Source organism: Neolamprologus brichardi, chromosome 5 (assembly GCF_056152115.1).
Source record: "Neolamprologus brichardi isolate AB-2024 chromosome 5, ASM5615211v1, whole genome shotgun sequence".
Classification (NCBI taxonomy): Eukaryota; Metazoa; Chordata; class Actinopteri; order Cichliformes; family Cichlidae; genus Neolamprologus; species Neolamprologus brichardi.
The window spans coordinates 30,981,905-30,999,880 of record NC_142108.1 but is presented as its reverse complement, the minus strand read 5'-3'; the positions used below and the strand labels follow the sequence as shown (position 1 = coordinate 30,999,880).

The window sequence follows — 17,976 nt, the reverse complement described above, 5'->3', positions numbered from 1 at the left end:
ATTGATTTGAATTCAACCTTGAAGCAGAGTTGCCTAAAAGAGCCAGTTTGCCCTCCAGCATTCAGCAAGCAGAAACTCTGCAAGCTTTGGTGGCGCTTTGTGCTCTGGGCTTCTCACTGCTTCACCCACATTTGTTAAATCTGTGCACAAGGTTTCCACAGTGTGAGTAGCAGTGAATGAAAAAATAAAATGATAAAAAAATTTTGTGAACGTGTTTTATCGCGACAGAAATTAAACGGCATACAAAAACAACCAGACAGGAAGTTCCCAGAGAAATACAAATATCTTTGACCTTTGCTCAAAAGGTAGATTGATCTGAGCCTCATAAGCCTGTTGGCTCTGTGGGGTACGTGGTATTTAAGCTCGGTTAGGTGCCGAACGACCTCTGTGGCTACACACAATAAACAACAACTTCCTGCAGCATTAATGTCACCAGGAGGCAGTCAGCGAAGTGCAGAGTAAATACAGATATATTTCCCTTTTTCTTAGTGGAAGCCATAGCAGAACGCCTCCACTCCAGCTGAGGTTATAAAGAAATACACCCTTGGATGTTATAGTGCTGACAGAGGCCAATAAACCTCTGTGGTAAAAGTCAAACATGGATAAAGAAAAACATTTCATCCCAGAAGTCCAGCAGCCACTAGTCAGCTGACCACAGACACATCACAAAGGCTCTCAGCTGTAACCATGCAGAACCCTCTTTCTCTCCTGTTTTCATGTGTTGCTGCCTCTTCTTGTTCATGTCTTCCTTTGTTTCCACGCTGGCCATAGTGAGAACAACGCAGAAGCGTGGCACAAAAAAGAGCAAACACTGAAGAATGTGTTATTGAAAGGAAATGAAGGCAGCGGGACACTAGATTGCTAAACAACAGAGGCCTTCACAAAGGGAAACACAGAAGAGAAGAGTCAGCACGAGTCTGAGACAAAGACATTGAAAAGGGCAAAGAACCCCACGGCACAAGTGTGAAAGAAAAACAGCGAAAAGGGCAAAAAAAGACACTGTAAGATGAGAAAACAGAGAAAGTGTAAATATTTATATGGTCTCCAAACCTCTTTGCTCTCCCCAAGCTTGCCCCCTCTGTTACCTTCCCCCCCAACGCATTTCAAATCTAACTTCTTATCGCATGCCTTCCTTTCGTTAACTGCCTACCTTGAATTTTTCTCAACCTCGCGCTGAAAGCGATCCTGCCTTTTTATTTCCTTTTTTCTCAGCCTGCATGGTAATCTCACCTACAAGTAATCTTGCCTGCCAAATCAATCTTTTTCATGCCCCATCTAGAACTACTTCCACTCTCACTTTGAAGGTGGGAGAAAAATGAGCCCCTAACAGGGAAAAAAGAGGCAGACAGACATAAAGAGATGCAGACAGAAGGAAGGGAAAGAGAAAAAGATTCAAAAGTTGAAGGTAATGGTTTTGTTTGATCTATACGCCCCTTGGATACGCCGGTCCTGCTGCGCCACGATAAGCATGCATGTCATTAATCAGTGCATTTTGATGCTCCTACATGCAGGCGTGTGACTACATCATGTCATGGAAATAGTTTTTCTTGCTTCTTGTAAGGGAGGTGCTAATGGATGCACCAGTGAATTGTCGGTGTGAAGTGACACCACCAACATGGATATCACGATTATGGTAATTCAAGGTGCTCTGTCGTTTTTTCCCCTCAGCTGTTGTGTCACTCATACGTCATGGAGACAAAAAAAACATGTATGTGACTCACCTTTGACTATCTGCTTGGCACAGGTGCTGTAGACCTGCTCCTGTGTGCTGTTAGTTGGGAAGACTCGGTCAAACACATACGCCTTCCCCTGTGGAGGCGAACACAAACACAGTCAGCTATGACAAAGACAGTTTAGAGCGCGCTTTAGATCATACTCAGCACCTCATCCTTCCCTGTGACGTGCTGTAAAAATGCATCTTGGAAACTTTGTGAAGCAGAGCGCACGTGACGGGAGACACATCATGTTTTTCACTAAAACATTTATGTAAACCCATATTGCCACTATAAAGCAGTGCCACATCAATATTTCCTATACGCAGAGCGAACATGGTTTATGGATGCTCTGTCCATCTGTGTGTAGGCTGAAATAGCAGGGTATATATCACATTAAGAGGCCCATCTGTCTCTTTTTGATTAGTGCAATATGCATCCTGAGTATATTTGATGGAGGCAGTGGTTGTTTCGAACGAGTGCACCGCAGCGTAGCGGAGAGCTTTGAGCAAAAGGTTGTTTGACCCAGAGAGACAGAGAGAGAGAAAGAGACCACGTCTGAGGCAAGGCCATTAGAGGCAGCGTTCAAGGACTTCAAGAGCAAAGTGATGGAAATGAGAGAAGAAATGGAGTGGAGGCGTAGAGAAGAGTGGCAGTGTAGGAAAAGTGAAAGACAGCAGATGACCTGAAATCAGCATTTGAGAAAAGGAGAATTTTTAAAAAATGCATAAAGACCGCAAAGAAGAAGAGCCTGTTTCTCTGACTGAACCATCAGCGGAGCTAAATAAGTCAACCTGGTGACCAGCCTGCAACTACCCATAGACGGGAAGACGTGAGCTAATTCAACACACATGTCTGGACTGAAAGTGAAGACATTCAGTGTTCAGCTAAATGGACAGTTCAGCCATTGATTCAAACGCGCTATATAAATGCAATCCATTATTATTATCTTCCCAGTGCAGGATATTCAGTAACACACACCACTTGAAGTGCTCAATAAGATCGGGGTTTATTCTACTTTGAGCAAGCGCTGATGTAAATCCAGTGATTGGGAGCTGTTTTGCCTCCTTCTTCAAAAAGCATGCCTGACTGCTAACAGACCCACTTGTGTTTCTGTGCGTGGTGCATATACTATATATGTATACAAGATTCACAGCAGCTGAATGCCTCGAGGACCTTCTCTACCACCCACAAATACGGCATACCTTCACTGTAAGGAGAAGACACGAACCAAAAATGTGGCTGAAAAACACAAGCAGAAACTTGCAGGTTATTGTTTCGTTTGTTTGTTTCGATTGATCGTGTAAATTATTGCTTTTCTTTCCAAGCTCCTTAGATCACCATGACCTGGATGGCTGCAAACCTGCATATCATGTAAATGTGTTTTAGTGGTAGATGATCTACTATAAAGAATGTATGTCTGCCCTTTGCATAAATTGCATTTGACCTGTGAGGATGATCTAAACTATGATTATGGCTGTATCAGCCAAACCCTATGGGGTTTGGCTGATACAACAGTGATCCATACTATCTATACTAGCAGCCAGTGTTGGGCAGGTTACTTTTAAAATGTATTCCATTACAGAATACAGAATACATGCCCCAAAATGTATTCTGTAACGTATTCCGTTACGTTACTCAATGAGAGTAACGTATTCTGAATACTTTGGATTACTTAATATATTATCATGCTGTTTACAACTACATGAATGTACTATTGCTGTGATTTATTACTGTTACTGAAGGTCCGCGGCTCCGAACCGTAGTAAAGGGACCTCTGGCTAATACGGTGGGTTCTGTGTCGGCTCGTAGCCGAAAACTAGCTTTACTTTGTTGTCTGGGTCAACTTTGCTAGCGAGAGACAGAGAGAGGATTTGAAAGGCTGCTCCAACGGAACTTATTGTTTTTGGAGGAAAACACGAACACGGTGTACAGTCGAGTCTTAATAGCTTACTTACAACTGGGCTCGTCAGGCTCTCTTCTTGGCTGCAGTGGTTATTATTATATTTACATGCTTCCAGCTCCCGTTTTTGCTGATGACAGCTCGTACTTTTCCTTTTTCTCCCTCCCTCGCTCACAGACACATAACGTGTATGGCAGTCCATTCTCCCTGCAGCACGGACTACACTGCCCATGATGCTACATTCTTTAGGGCTATACCTGTAGCATTCTGCCTATTAGCTTAGCACAACAACAACAAAAAGGCCTCTCTCACCCAGGAAACACGCAGAGAGAGATCGGCACCCTGTAACCATGGCAACCGTAACGCTGCCACCTGGAACAACAGAACGTAGCTGTCAAACAAAACCCAAACAGTCCTGACCCGCCACAATATGAAACAGGGAAGTACCGCCGTGTAATCCATTTATTTCAACAAAGTAACTGTATTCTAAATACCACCTTTTTAAACGGTAACTGTAACGGAATACAGTTACTCATATTTTGTATTTTAAATACGTAACGGCGGTACATGTATTCCGTTACTCCCCAACACTGCTAGCAGCAACTGTGAATAAAATACAACAATATTTTCCCCAAAATTTTACAGATGGGCTCCATTGTTCCTGAAGGTTCTAAATGGGACAGCAAGATAAACTCGAAACCCCACAGCGCTCCAGTTTACAGTGGCTTGAGTAATAAGTTCTGTCAAAGATGCATGGCTCACTGACTCACAATTTATGGGTTTTCTTTTTGGGCTTTTGAGCACATTTATTATTTGGTTTTAAAGTTCCATTAAGATGAAATTTTATTTATTTGTCATATGTATTTATGTATTCTGCTTTGGTCGGTGGAAAGAAAAGAGAAAAAAATAAAGCAAAATGGATAGGTCGACGAATTTATGTCATTTTTAATGATCGCTAAAGAATTAATGGGAAGTGATGATGAATAATGAAATGTTAGATTAAACTGCACCACCACAGAAGAAAAAATGCTTAAAGCTTGTTAACTTAATTAAGTAGTCTATAAGACATATAAGTTATTGCTTACAATGAAATATTCTTTTGATTAAGGAAGCTGTAAAAAAGTGGATGTTTCTAAGGTAGCTGGAGCTAGTGTAGATGATGCTGTGTGGCTTTTACCTCTGCTCTGATTCTCTCCCACTTACTTAAAAGACATTTAAAGACAGAATCTGAATATTTGCCTTGACAAACAACTAGACAGTGCAGTAGTTTTGCATTTCAGTTTTATTTACACGGTTTAGCACAATCACCAGCAGGCCTGTGCTCATGGGGTTTGGTCAGGCACAAAAAATAACATGGATTTGCTGCCCTGTGGGATCAGTGCCCATGGGGACAGGCAAAGGAAACGGGCTGGACCTGTGGACCCTCAGGATTGCAGACTCATTTTTGAGATGTGGAATGTCACCTCTTCAACGAGGACCTAAGCTAGCGCAGGATGGGACTAGATATCTAGCTTTTCTCCAGGATTGTGGAGAAAAGCAGGTCTCTCCTTTTCAAGACTGGCCCATGCTGGTGTGGGGACACTTACAAGCCCCCGGCTGTGCATCATCATTGTGGCGTTTTTCCATTTTCTTGGAAAGGATTCTACCTGGGACTGCGTAGTGATCTAAAGCAGAGTTTGGTTCATTATTGGACTTCTATGCTAAGCATGGGCTGGCCTTTACAAACACCATGTTTGCATATAAGGTGGCTCTTAAGTGTATTTGCTTATGTCGAACAACAGTGATTTACTTTTTTGTCTTGGACAATCAGATGAAGAAAGGACTGGAGGTATTAACTGACCACCACCTAGTGGTGAGTTGGACCAGCTGGTGAAGAGAAGGCTCACGGACAGCAAAGCCAAACAAAAAGTGAACATCTGGCAGAAGCCTGTGAACGAAAGGTCTTAAACCCCCACGTCCAGCATAATTTCTTTTGCATCCTGGGAGAGGCTGGGGACAAATGAGTCATGGTCAAGACCCCCACTGCTTGCAGGAGCTGTGGTTATAAGGTCATCGGGACGTCTGGAATGCTCTCCTTAGCCTTCTGCTGCTGCGGATGGGTGGCTGGATGGATGGATGGGTTTATCACAATGAAAATGTGTAGGATGTTTTTATTTATACAACAGCTTGTGATCCTTTTCAGTGTTGCTATGGTGTGACATGCAGCTGGCACTGCGGCGTGCATTAAAATAATCCACTTCAAGAAAAAGAAAATTCTAAATAAATCAAGAAATAAACACCATAAGCAAATACTCTTAGGCCAATCTAGTATATTGACACAATTTATAGAGGTTATATAAAACTTATTATTTCAACCTGCCAAGAGAGTAATGATGTTTTGTTTTTTCATTTTTCACTCTGTTCAATCTATATTTTTTTTAAAGTTGTCGCACTAGAGGAGAAAAACATACAATTTGTGCCACTCCCCAACAACAGTCGGTCAAAATCACGCTGAATTACTGCAGAGTAAAAATAACAGTGTTTCAGCAATGACCTCCCACTTTACACTTTTATCTTTGAATAAAATATTTTATTAGTGACAGACTGCAGGTACGCTTTGGCAAAATCCAAGCTTCAATTTTATTATTTCTATTCTACTTCTCAGTAAGCTGAGCTGTTGTGATGTAATCACAGCTGCAGGTACAAACAAGCTCCACGTCAGAACTGATTAACCCCGACTCTCTTCCGAATTAGCCATTTATAATATACTACACATGCTAAATACTATGGAGGGAGGCACAGGGGAAGGGAGAGGAGTCATGATGTGGTCTTCATCGGGATGAATAAAATGAATCTGTTATGTAAGCTGGGTAAAAAACAGCCCTTTGCCCATCATTTGTTATGCTGTCTCCACTAAAACACTAATCTGCTCCCGTGCTGCATGAATGTGATAATAGCACCGGCACACAAGACATTCTGTAAGCTTTCTGTCTACACGTCCATCTTTCTGTCAGGCCTGTTGGTCCAGTCAGGTATTGTTACATCTGCTTGTTTGCCTCAGTGCAGAGTCTAACACATGTCTTTTCAATTTCGTGAGTGGACGCTGTTAAAAATGCAAGCGTGGGAAGCAAAGTGTGTGCATATGTGAGTGTGTGTGTGTTTGTGTGCATGCGTGCAAATAATATATCCAATTAAATTTGTAGATGCAGACATTGTCTATGGCCCTCAGCTCTGTGTGCCATGCTAAACACCCACATGGCCTATCCAGCCTGCAATCTGCTGCTGTTTGCCAGGAAACAAAGAGGCAGTGGGCTGCGAGAGTGAGAGAGAGAGAGGAACACCAAGACGCAGACAAAGAGAGAGTTACAGAAAGGTTCAAAAACCGCAATAAAAAACAGAAACTGTGAGACTTTTCCCCAGCGGGCAAAGAATGGACAATTAATTACAAGACCAAACTGTGCAAGGAGACAATAATCAGAGAGCAGAAAAGAAAGTAGTAAAATCAAGCTGTATAATCAGCAAAAAAGACAGAGAGAGAAATACAATCAAAATGGAAAACGACAAAACCAGGAGGTGCAGAACAGACAACAAGAACAGGAGGAAATGAAAGAATATACATTAAAAAGACAAAGAAATGAGAAATACAGGGCTGCAGCAGTCAGTGATAAATTTAGATTATTATGTGAGGGGGGCAGAGTTTAGGACCCTGTAGAGCAACCTGAGGGCTTGGCAGGGATCACACAATCATATTTATGTAAAAAAAGAAATACACGTAGCAACCGTGTTGCCATCAACCGTCAGTTTATGGACTGTTTTGAGCATTTAAAGCCATCTTGTTTCCTAAAACCAGATATGACAAGTGAGCTGATGCATCTGACTAAGGAACCGAGGGCGCCACTCGCTCACACAAAAGCAACCTGCCAGTCAAAAATTAGCCAAACTCTGCTTTAGTGCTTATTTTAGCATAATTTAGAGCACAATTTATAAAATCAAAATTGTGCTGTGTTGGAAAAAGGCTTAAAACTATTGGCAGTGACAATACATGCATCTCACTAGGAAAATGCATGTACAAATAATAAATTAGAGTCAGCTTCTGCTAGATTTAGATCTAATTTCTTTTTGCAACATGAGAAGTAGCTGCGTACTGGTCAGAAAGGCACTTCCACACTGGCCTCACATTTCAGACCAAGAATCCATATCTGTGATTTAATTCAAATATATATCATACGTGGTTTTTGATTCTCATGCATATGTCAGTCTCTTTTCCTAACTCCTTGTGCAAACAACAAGATGAAGAACAATATGTTCCAACCAAAAGAAAAACGTGGAATTTCCATATAAATGAGCATCCTCCCAAAGCAGCTTTAAATGACAACCTGAAACTGGCTCCCGATGCTGATATAGAACTGTCAAACCCTTCTTCCACAGCAGATGTTTTCACAGATAAATCCGTACTATACCATAACCAGAGCCATCTGGCAGATACGCAAAATTATCAAGCAGCAAGTAAAGAAAACAGAAAAACAACACTGAGGATGTTCATTCAACTTTATATTTTCTTTATAAATTTTATATCAGATAAACAAATCACAGATATGACTCAGACTCTATTCGCTTAACAGCTGAACACTCTGGCTTTGTAAACACGCTTCAAACTATTTCAATTAAATCATTTTACAGATCATAGAGCTGAATGAACAAAAATGGTGATGTAAGCATTTTTCCAGGATTTGAAAAGGAAAAGCGGAAAAATGTGTAAAAATGCTTTTTACACATGTTTAACAAAACTACAACACTGAATTGTATCATAGTCAAGCACACCTAACTGAAAGGGAATCTATTCATGCACGGTCCTACGTGTATCCACATAAAACCTGCAGAGGGTCTAAAGAAAAGGGAGTGGGGGCAAAATTACCAAGTTAACCTTGAAACTTCTAATATGTTTGGAGTTGTGTTTAAAGTTTTTATTCCTCAACTCCCAAGCAGCCAATAAAGAGCTGATCTGGCAGCGCTTGGAGGACGCGCACAATATTAGATAGGTGGTTTAAATTTTGCAGCTATTCAATTACTGACAACAGACAGTAATGCACCAAATCCCTTTGCCACATGTTAAAAAGGCTAAAAACGACAGAGTTGGAAAGATAACCGCCCACAGCTAATACTTTGATTACAGTAAACTCTGCAGGGCTTCGTTTTAAGGAGAAATCACAGCCGAGGTTACAGCAACTCAGTCACGGCTACAAAACCAACAATAGCAGCTGCTATGACAAAGTCTGCACAGAGCGTTTCACCGTGAGAAAGTAACACGCTTCACTGCATCATGCCTAACATCCACTTCTTCCCTGAGAGGTTTTTCAGCTCTGTAATTACCCAACGCTACATCCACCTTTGCTCCCGGCAGACAACACGCATTACTTGCTTGGTCACACAAGGTCATTTGAGGGGAAACTGCTTTATGGAGGTCTGTCACTTGACCTTTATGTTTGTGGTGAGGAGCATTTCAAAGAAGCAGCAACCTTTCTGCAAGAAAAGGCTAATTCTGGAAATAACACCTTCTGCTTGTGCTGAATATTTAGTGACTGCCAACATTTGCAATGAGGGAATAATGCTTTCCAAAACAGGGTGCATTTCCCTTCCACTAACCAGGAGAGACATTAGTAAAAATTTGACAGAAAGAGCTGGAGGAGACGATGGAAAAATTGGGCCGTGTATGTGTTGCTCCTTCTCCAACACATTGAGATCATTTTTTGGCTCGTTTGTAGATGTTTGGTCTTCCTGTGTAGGCTGGGAGCAGAGGGGAGGCAGAGGCAAAGGAAGTCCTATTTCCACTAATCAAAGTGAGAGTTTATCTTGGTCTCTGTCAGTCTTTGCATCAGTCTTACCCACAAATTCATCAACCCTCCTCTCTCTCCCCACAGAAATGCGAGAAGAGGCACAGTGAGAATGACAGGAGAGAGTAGCAGCTCAAGCTGCCAATGTCTGCACCATTCTTCAGGCTAATCAGGCTTCAAGCCCCAGATAACAACATCATTAGCGTTTTTCTCGACAACAGAAAACCCCTCACAACTGCAAAAGCTCCAGTCACACAATATTATCTATCACTGCTGTTTTCCCTAATTCACTGGGCTGACAACTCGCAGAGTCGGCTGGCATAGTGCCTCGAGGGCAAAGTGGCTGTGAGGTTCAGATGTACAGTAGTGAAGTCTGGATGCAGAGATGCCATGGTGGCGTTGTATTCCTCTTCTTCTTCATTTTTTTGTTTTTTCAGCTATCTTGTACTCATCAGAGCCATTTTCGTAGCAATTTCACTTAATCACTAGCTCGGGGAACTGAGGTTTACCACCCAACATTACTTTGTTAACACACTTCTAATCAGTTATTTTCCTGCATCAAGTTGCTTATAAAAGATCCACGGATAGAAGTGGAGCAATTATTCCTGAATCAAAGTGAAATACTCTGCATAATTTATCAAGATGAATGAAGGAAACGGGAGACAGAGGAGTGGAGACGGGAAGGAAAGACTGGGCTTTGTTCGTCGGGACTCAGACCAGAAAACGGGAACAGCAGCATCCCAGTGGACAAAAAGCGAAGTTAGAAATCGAAAGACTTGGAGTGACTTCAAAATGAGGAAAGGGAGACAGACTAATTGATTGTTATAATGCAAGCCGTGACAGATGAACTTCAACGACATCAGCCAGAAAAGAAATGAGCAGAAATGATAGATTGATGAAAGCAATAAAATGCCAAAAGTATTTCGGCAAATATTTCATCCTGTTCTTCATATTCATAAGTCACACACTTGAAGCACTCACCACAGCCGAGCCTTCTTCTGCTTGGTACACACTTGATTGTAGAGGTAACACACACATAACAGATGCATGCACCCTCCAGGTCTGAATAGTCAAGTCAAAGTGAAAGCACATTTAAAAAGTGCTTTTAAACGACCAGCAGGAGGCAGCACCAGTGGTTATAAGTCTTTTACGAGTCTGTGAAAAAGTACCCTACTTCTTACATGATTTATAACCTTACTAAACATTCCCCTAATGCGCTTATGGACTTACTATATCATAATCTTTGATATGACTTGCAGTTTATGTTGAAAGCTAATTTAATCCAAATTTTAACAAGTCAGTGAAAGTGGGAATAGCATTTACCTAAACAGTAATTCCTCACATGGACTCTGATTTCTAACACGTGGGGCAGATTTTCCAAGAAACGCCTCATATTTCTAACCCTGATTTCGCTGGTTTTGGCTTCACGTCACTTGATGACTTAGATTAACTCAAATATTTGTTCATGCTCTCAAGCTAGTTGGCCGTCTAATAATTCAGTCTATGCAGCAGCGGGACTGGTTCATTGCACCCAGACTGAACATGTGTCACAACCAGAGGTAATCTGATTACTTTTGTCAGGTAACGAGTAAAGTAAGGGATTACTATTGCAAAAACGGTAATTAGATTACTGTTACTTTCCCGTAGGAACGCTGCGTTACTGCGTTACTAAAACTGTGATCTTTTGCGAGAATGTCTCATGACAGTGACGTAAGCGAGTGCGACGTTCGTGAAAACAGCTGTGTGCAGATCAACAATGGATCATATATCGAGTGCAGAGAGAGTATGAGCGTGCAGCGTTTAAAGCGTGGAAGTACTGACCTTACTTTGAGTTTGATTCCATAAAAAGTGACAAAAACATTAGTGTCTGTTGTGCGTGGGAAGAAAACTTCTTTTTAAAGCGAAAAAAAACCCCTAAACTTTCGAGCAAGCACCGAGTGCGCAACAACGTAATGGGAAACAGAGAAGCTGCCGTATCCTCCCACTGACCGCTGCCACCAGGGTAAGCCTCCGCCTGCCATACTCCTGCTTTACAGGTGAAAATAGAGCAACAGGACCGCTAGTCTTTGATTTTATTTATTTTCTGCTGTGTTTTACTTGCATCTATTTGAAAAAGTGAATGTAAACACAAAAAAATATTTTATTTTATGTGCTGGAATGTGCAGAAAATAGGTTTAAATGTTAAACAAATTTCTTCCAGTCAGTGAATGTTGCATATAATTAAATTTTTGCTTGATGCATAAAGTTAAAAGTTTAAAACTAATAAAACAAGTTTTAAAAAGAGACTTTTCCATTTGATTACATTTTGTATGATGATTATGCAGAAAAAGTAGAATTGGGCTGAAAGATCTATCACTTTATCACCTATTCAGGTTGTAAAGCGTGTTTTAAAAAAGTAACTAAGTAATTAATTACTTTTGAAAATAAGTAATCAGTAAAGTAACCGGATTACTTTTGGGGGAAGTAATCGGTAATTAGTTACTGATTACTTATGCACTATATGACTGAGCTTTGAGAAACACTTCAAATGTCTTTCATAATGTGCTTATTTGTGCCTTCTCTGTGGTGTTCATGGCTAAGCTAAGCTCAGATTAATATAGAACATCATAAGGACATTAGCATGGCATTTATCTTGTCATCTCACCCTTTGCAAGAAGGCAAAGAAGCATGTTTCACCAAATATCAGGCATATTACGCTTAAAGTGAAAAGGGTAAATTGTCATTAGCAGTTCTACTGATGAAGAGCATGCAATAAAACATCAAAAGCCTCTAGAAAACAATTTTGTCAATTAAATGTTGACAAAGTTCCTGAATCCCTTTTTGTGTTGTTTAGAAAACACAAACGTCCCACCTGGTAACACTTAATTATGTTTTTTCATGAGAGGCTTTATTTGTTTTTGCTATGTGCATCATGTTGCCTTAATGATTCCAGAAACTTCAAATAATTCAACCGTATTCTCTTTATTGAGCATAAAAAAAGCTCAAGCACACACTGAGGAGAGCCCTCAGCATTCTGTAAGTGCAAAGCACACAGAAAATTACATTTTGTTCAGATACTGCAAACAGCGCAGAGAGACAAAGGAGAAAGGAGAGGGGGTAAGGAGCAAGGAGAAGAAAGGAAACACTTGGCAGAGATGACAAAGATGCCTCATCGTCTATGTGACACTGACTGCTCCAGCGCTTGCCTGCGATGTCAGATTTGATTGGCCCCCCTGCCTTCACACATTTTCCATTTACTGATGTTGTAGAATTATAAAAATCCTAGAAAACAGAAATGAGCCTTGAGGAAGAACTGAGTTGTCTAACACGAAGCGAGATCAGCCACGTCAGCCTGAAGCAAAGATTTTCAGTCACAGCCCGAGACAGTGTAAGCGCCCAGCTAATAGCTGCCCTCCCTCTCAAAGGGAATATTTGATGTCAAAAGGCATATCTAAGGTCTTGCGGCCTCACGCTTGTTATCTCCTTTTCAGCCAGCAGTCTCTTCCTTTCAGCTCTACCTGCGTACAAGTTAATGCAATCAAAATTAATTCACACAGGATACAGGATTACTCGTGACAGCAGCTTTGTCTCTGTCTACAGCACTTCAGCACACTGGGGGAAAAGCCAAACACATTTGGCATTTAATGCTGAAGAAATGTGTGGGTTTTTCTTTTCAGGCAGCAACTTTACCTTAAAACGCCCTGTGCCAAAGTGCCAATATAACTTAAAACGTGTAAAGTAATTCACGCAGCACCTTCTAACACTAAGGGAGCAGACAGCGCATCAGTTTATCACATTTTTTAAAAGGAATATATGAAACGTTTTGAAAGGTGAAAAATATGTCACCCATAAAGTGGTTTATAGAAAGAAATCTTTCAATTGAGCCGTTGGTCCTTCTCTACGACCAGTGTTGGGAAGGTTACTTTTAAAATGTATTCCATTACAGAATACAGAATAAATGCCCCAAAATGTATTCTGTAACGTATTCCGTTATGTTACTCAATGAGAGTAAGGTATTCTGAATACTTTGGATTACTTAATATATTATCATGCTGTTTACAACTACATGAATGTACTATTGCTGTGATTTATTACTGTTACTGAAGGTCCGCGGCTCCGAACCGTAGTAAAGGGACCTCTGACTAATACGGTGGGTTCTGTGTCGGGCTCGTAGCCGAAAACTAGCTTTAATAGCTTAATAGCTTACTTACAACTGGGCTCGTCAGGCACTCTTCTTGGCTGCAGTGGTTATTATTATATTTACATGCTTCCAGCTCCCGTTTTTGCTCGATGACAGCTCGTACTTTTCCTTTTTCTCCCTCCCTCGCTCACAGACACATAACGTGTATGGCAGTCCATTCTCCCTGCAGCACGGACTACACTGCCTATGATGCTACATTCTTTAGAGCTATACCGGTAGCATTCTGCCTATTAGCTTAGCACAACAACAACAGGCGCTCTCTCACCCAGGAAACACGCAGAGAGAGAGCGTCACCCTGTAACCATGGCAACCGTAACGCTGCCGCCTGGAACAACAGAACGTAGCTGTCAAACAAAACCCAAACAGTCCTGACCCGCCACAATATGAAACAGGGAAGTACCGCCGTGTAATCCATTTATTTCAACAAAGTAACTGTATTCTAAATACCACCTTTTTAAACGGTAACTGTAACAGAATACAGTTACTCATATTTTGTATTTTAAAAACGTAACGGCGGTACATGTATTCCGTTACTCCCCAACACTGTCTACGACTAATTCAATTAGTACACAAACCTTCGAGCCAACTTTACTGGCTGATTTTAGCCAAGAAGTAATGCTCCAATGTAACGATAGCGCAACCAGCTTACAACTCTAGGCCAAATTAAAATAGAGGCTTTGTGTGGTCCGGGGCCACAGTCTAGATTAAATGTGAGCCTCGACACTGTGACTGATCCTCCATACAGCACGTTTCAAAGGAAGACGCTCACAGTACCCCACCAACCAGCCACAGCTCTGCACCACACCACTGGTATAAGGCCCATTAATGTGGCTGAGAACGAAGAAAAAATTAGACCATGAAGAAGATTCAGAAAAGTAGCACACATTTCAATCAGCTTCTGCTGCAAGCAATTAGACTGAACCAAACTAGGACTGAGCAAAGATTTAAATTTCCTGTAAAAACAACACGGTTATGGGGATTTTCACTGTAATTCTGCCACAACTAAAGACAGCACCATGCAGCGAGGTAATTTGGATAATAAAGGCCTCCAGGAAGAAAAAAAGCGACTTTATTAAGATTTTGCATAAAATGAAATTAATGAGAAACTCCAGGAGATAAAAGAGGTAAGGTAAAAGAGCAAACCAATATAAATAAAAAAGTTTGATATGATTATCGACGTACCTGCTGGGAGCCAAAACAAAAATTGCAGCGTGCTGCTTTAGCCTGCTTTTTAAAATCTGAGCTGGAGCCAATCCTTGGCCATTCAAAGATTAAAATAAGCCTGATATTTATGTTTGCCAAGATTTTCCAAGTCTCTTTCATGTGATGTAGTTTAAATTAAGTACTAAAATCGGGATAAATTAGATTATCCACAGAAAAGGAAAATGTGCTTTGAAGCATGACTCTCCTGGGAAATAATAAAAATAACTGCTGGAGTGCATGTCAGCATTCTTAAATGTCAGTTCGATTAACTGTGCTGTGTTTAACCAAAGGAAACAAAGTGTTGGGGCATTGGATGGTTGGGATATTCCTTTTCTCTCCTTGGGATTTCCTTGCTTTCCTATTCCCAAGACAACAAAACACCAGGGGTGCTAGCATGTCCCGACACGTGCACGAGCATGTGCAGCTGGTTTACGAGGTACTGCTCGCATACACTGAGGGCAGACACGCGGACTGGGCAGCATCCGGGGCAGGGCCGTGGCTAATGAGAAGAGGACGCTCCATTAACACTCCCCAGGGCTAAAAGCTTGGTAGTCACAACGCACTTGTGTCACAAAGGCAGAGGAATCATAAGGAAAGTGTTGACGAACTGGAAGAGCTTATCTAACCCTGACACACATGCACACTGAGTAAAAATAAAGACGAGCTGAAGCAACTGGAGTTAATATCCTGTTCAGCGTGGCTGCTGACTGAATTGATGTCAGTGTGATGTTAGGATTAAGGAAAAGATGAGAGGGCGTGCTGAGGTCTTTATTGGTATGGGGTAGATAGTTTATAAAATTGCACAAGTTAACTTTAATGCAGTGATGATTTAAAGATTGATTTCTTTATTGAGGAAAGCAAAATAGATCTCAGGGAGCCCTTTTATCATTTTGTGCCTCCTCACATTTCTAGGAGGGATAAAGGGACGTAAACTCCACCAAAAGTCAACAGATCCCTTAATATTTTGGCTCCTGACTGACGGGAGCTTCCCCTCCTGACGCTATTAAAACCTGCTAGAAGCCTCTGCCAAAATTAATGAGATGACAGATGAGCTGAGCTTTTTTTCTCTCTTCTTCAAACTGCTGCTGAGTCATGAGGAAATGAGCAGCGGAATCATTACACCATGAAATCCAGCCAGACAGAGAAAAACACTGTGAAGCGTTTATTGTAAAGGAGAATGACAGAAAGAACGAGAGAGGGAAGAAGCAGACGAGGTCTAACCCCGAGAGGTGGCTGCTGTCGCGCCGATATCCAACATGGATAGAAGAGTCCAGATCTTGACCCCGCACAGCGGTCCCATCACACTGCTAATTGGAAAGGGTGTGAGCTCTGCGCTGATAGAATTAGAGCGCCAAAGTGTGTGAGCGAAGGAAGAGCACACCTTAGATCACCACTTGTGATTCTGCTTGGTTTCCAGACCGTTAACGGTAATGCGAAAAAAATATCCTTGAGAAGAAATGGTTCTGCTGGAGCTATAAATAACAGGTACAAGACAGGTAGATGACTTTACACAACGCCCGACATGCTCTGTCAACAGTTTGTTTCAACAGCAGCTGTTTCCCCTGCCTCTTTTCTACCTTGGCGCCTAATGAAGAAAAGGACAGGAGAAGGCGGGAGGATCGGCTCGCAGATGAGATTAAAGAAAAAGAGCCCATCAGAAATCAGAATCACAGACATCCCACCAACTAAGAAGCTGCTGGTTAATAATCAGTTAGTTTTTAAACATGTTGCATCTATTCTCTGCAGCAGCACACCATTTGACCTTAATTTATTATCCATCCATCCATCCATCCATCTTCATCCGCTTTATCCGAGGCCGGGTCGCGGGGGCAGCAGCCTAAGCAGAGAGGCCCAGACCTCCCTCTCCCCAGCCACCTCCTCCAGCTTATCCGGGGGAACACCAAGGCGCCCCGGGGCCTTCTCCCGGTGGGACATGCCTGGAACACCTCACCCAGGAGGCGTGCAGGAGGCATCCTTGTCAGATGCTTGAACCACCTCAGCTGGCTCCTTTCGATGTGGAGCAGCAGCGGCTCTACTCTGAGCCCCTCCCGGATGGCCGAACTTCTCACCCTATCTCTAAGGGAGAGGCCAGCCACCCTTCGGAGGAAGCTCATTTCTGCCGCTTGTATCCGCGATCTCGTCCTTTCGGTCACTACCCACAGCTCGTGGCCATAGGTGAGGGTAGGGACGTAGATCGACCGGTAAATTGAGAGCTTCGCTTTTACACTCAGCTCCTTTTCACCACGACGGACCGGTGCAGCGTCCGCATTACTGCAGCTGCAGCCCCAATCACCTTAATTTATTAGTAGCAGAAAAAGAAAAAGCTACCTCATGTGCCCACATGACATCTGAGAGCTGAAGTGCAGGGTACGCGCTCTCTGTGAGCTCTCTAAGACTGTTATAAGACCTCTAATCCGCTATTCTTCCCAAAAAATGTAAACAAGGTGTTGCTCACTGTTATGAATACAGCAGCACTGCTATGCCTGTGGAAGTCTTGTAAACACTTAAGGGAACAGCAGCCATGGAAGAATAATCCATGGGATATATAAATGCTGTGCAAAAAATAGAAAATCAATAGTTGTTTAGTCCCCACATATTACTTGGTTTTACTAACACGGGGGCGGAGAGCCACATCGTTGCTTTTCATTCATCTGTTACGGTCATGATGACATGGAGGTCAGCGTGGTGCTACGAAACTTGCTATAATGAGTGTTTGAAACTCCGCATATACGCACACTCACAGAGAAACGTTTCTTGTTATTTGCCGTACTTTAGTCCAATCTAAATCAGTGTGGACCTGCACTGCGAGGCCGGCTCATTAAAATGTAACTCTAATGTTGGAAAGCAACGGACCGTGATAAAACAGGCCCAGAGGTATGGAAACACAATGACCTCTAGTTTGTGAGACACTGAAGGGTAGATCCATGGTGGAGGCTTTTCCTCTGGCTTCGTTGTAATACTTAGAAATGGGAAAGGACCTAATAATCTTTGTTGGTACCTCTTTCATCCTCTCTTACCCCCTCAAGTTAAACTCAGCGTTCGGCTAAAAATAATCACAAGGAAAGCAAACAAAATGGAAAATATTTTCGTTTCTGGACAAAGGGAATGAAAGTGAGAGTGCTTATCCCGCAGACTCTAGAAGATGAACACAGCCGCTGGGTATAAGAA

General features: G+C 42.0%; 1 protein-coding gene across 2 annotated transcripts in view; it reads right to left on the bottom strand.

Moving 5' to 3' along the window:
- Positions 1-17,976, bottom strand: part of kif5ab (kinesin family member 5A, b) — an 85,484-nt gene that overhangs the window by 61,514 nt on the left and 5,994 nt on the right. For both annotated transcript variants that reach the window (XM_087841041.1, XM_087841042.1), the window contains exon 2: positions 1,722-1,809. In XM_087841041.1, the coding sequence (XP_087697167.1) occupies positions 1,722-1,809 (88 nt within the window). The remainder of the gene's footprint in view (positions 1-1,721; positions 1,810-17,976) is intronic.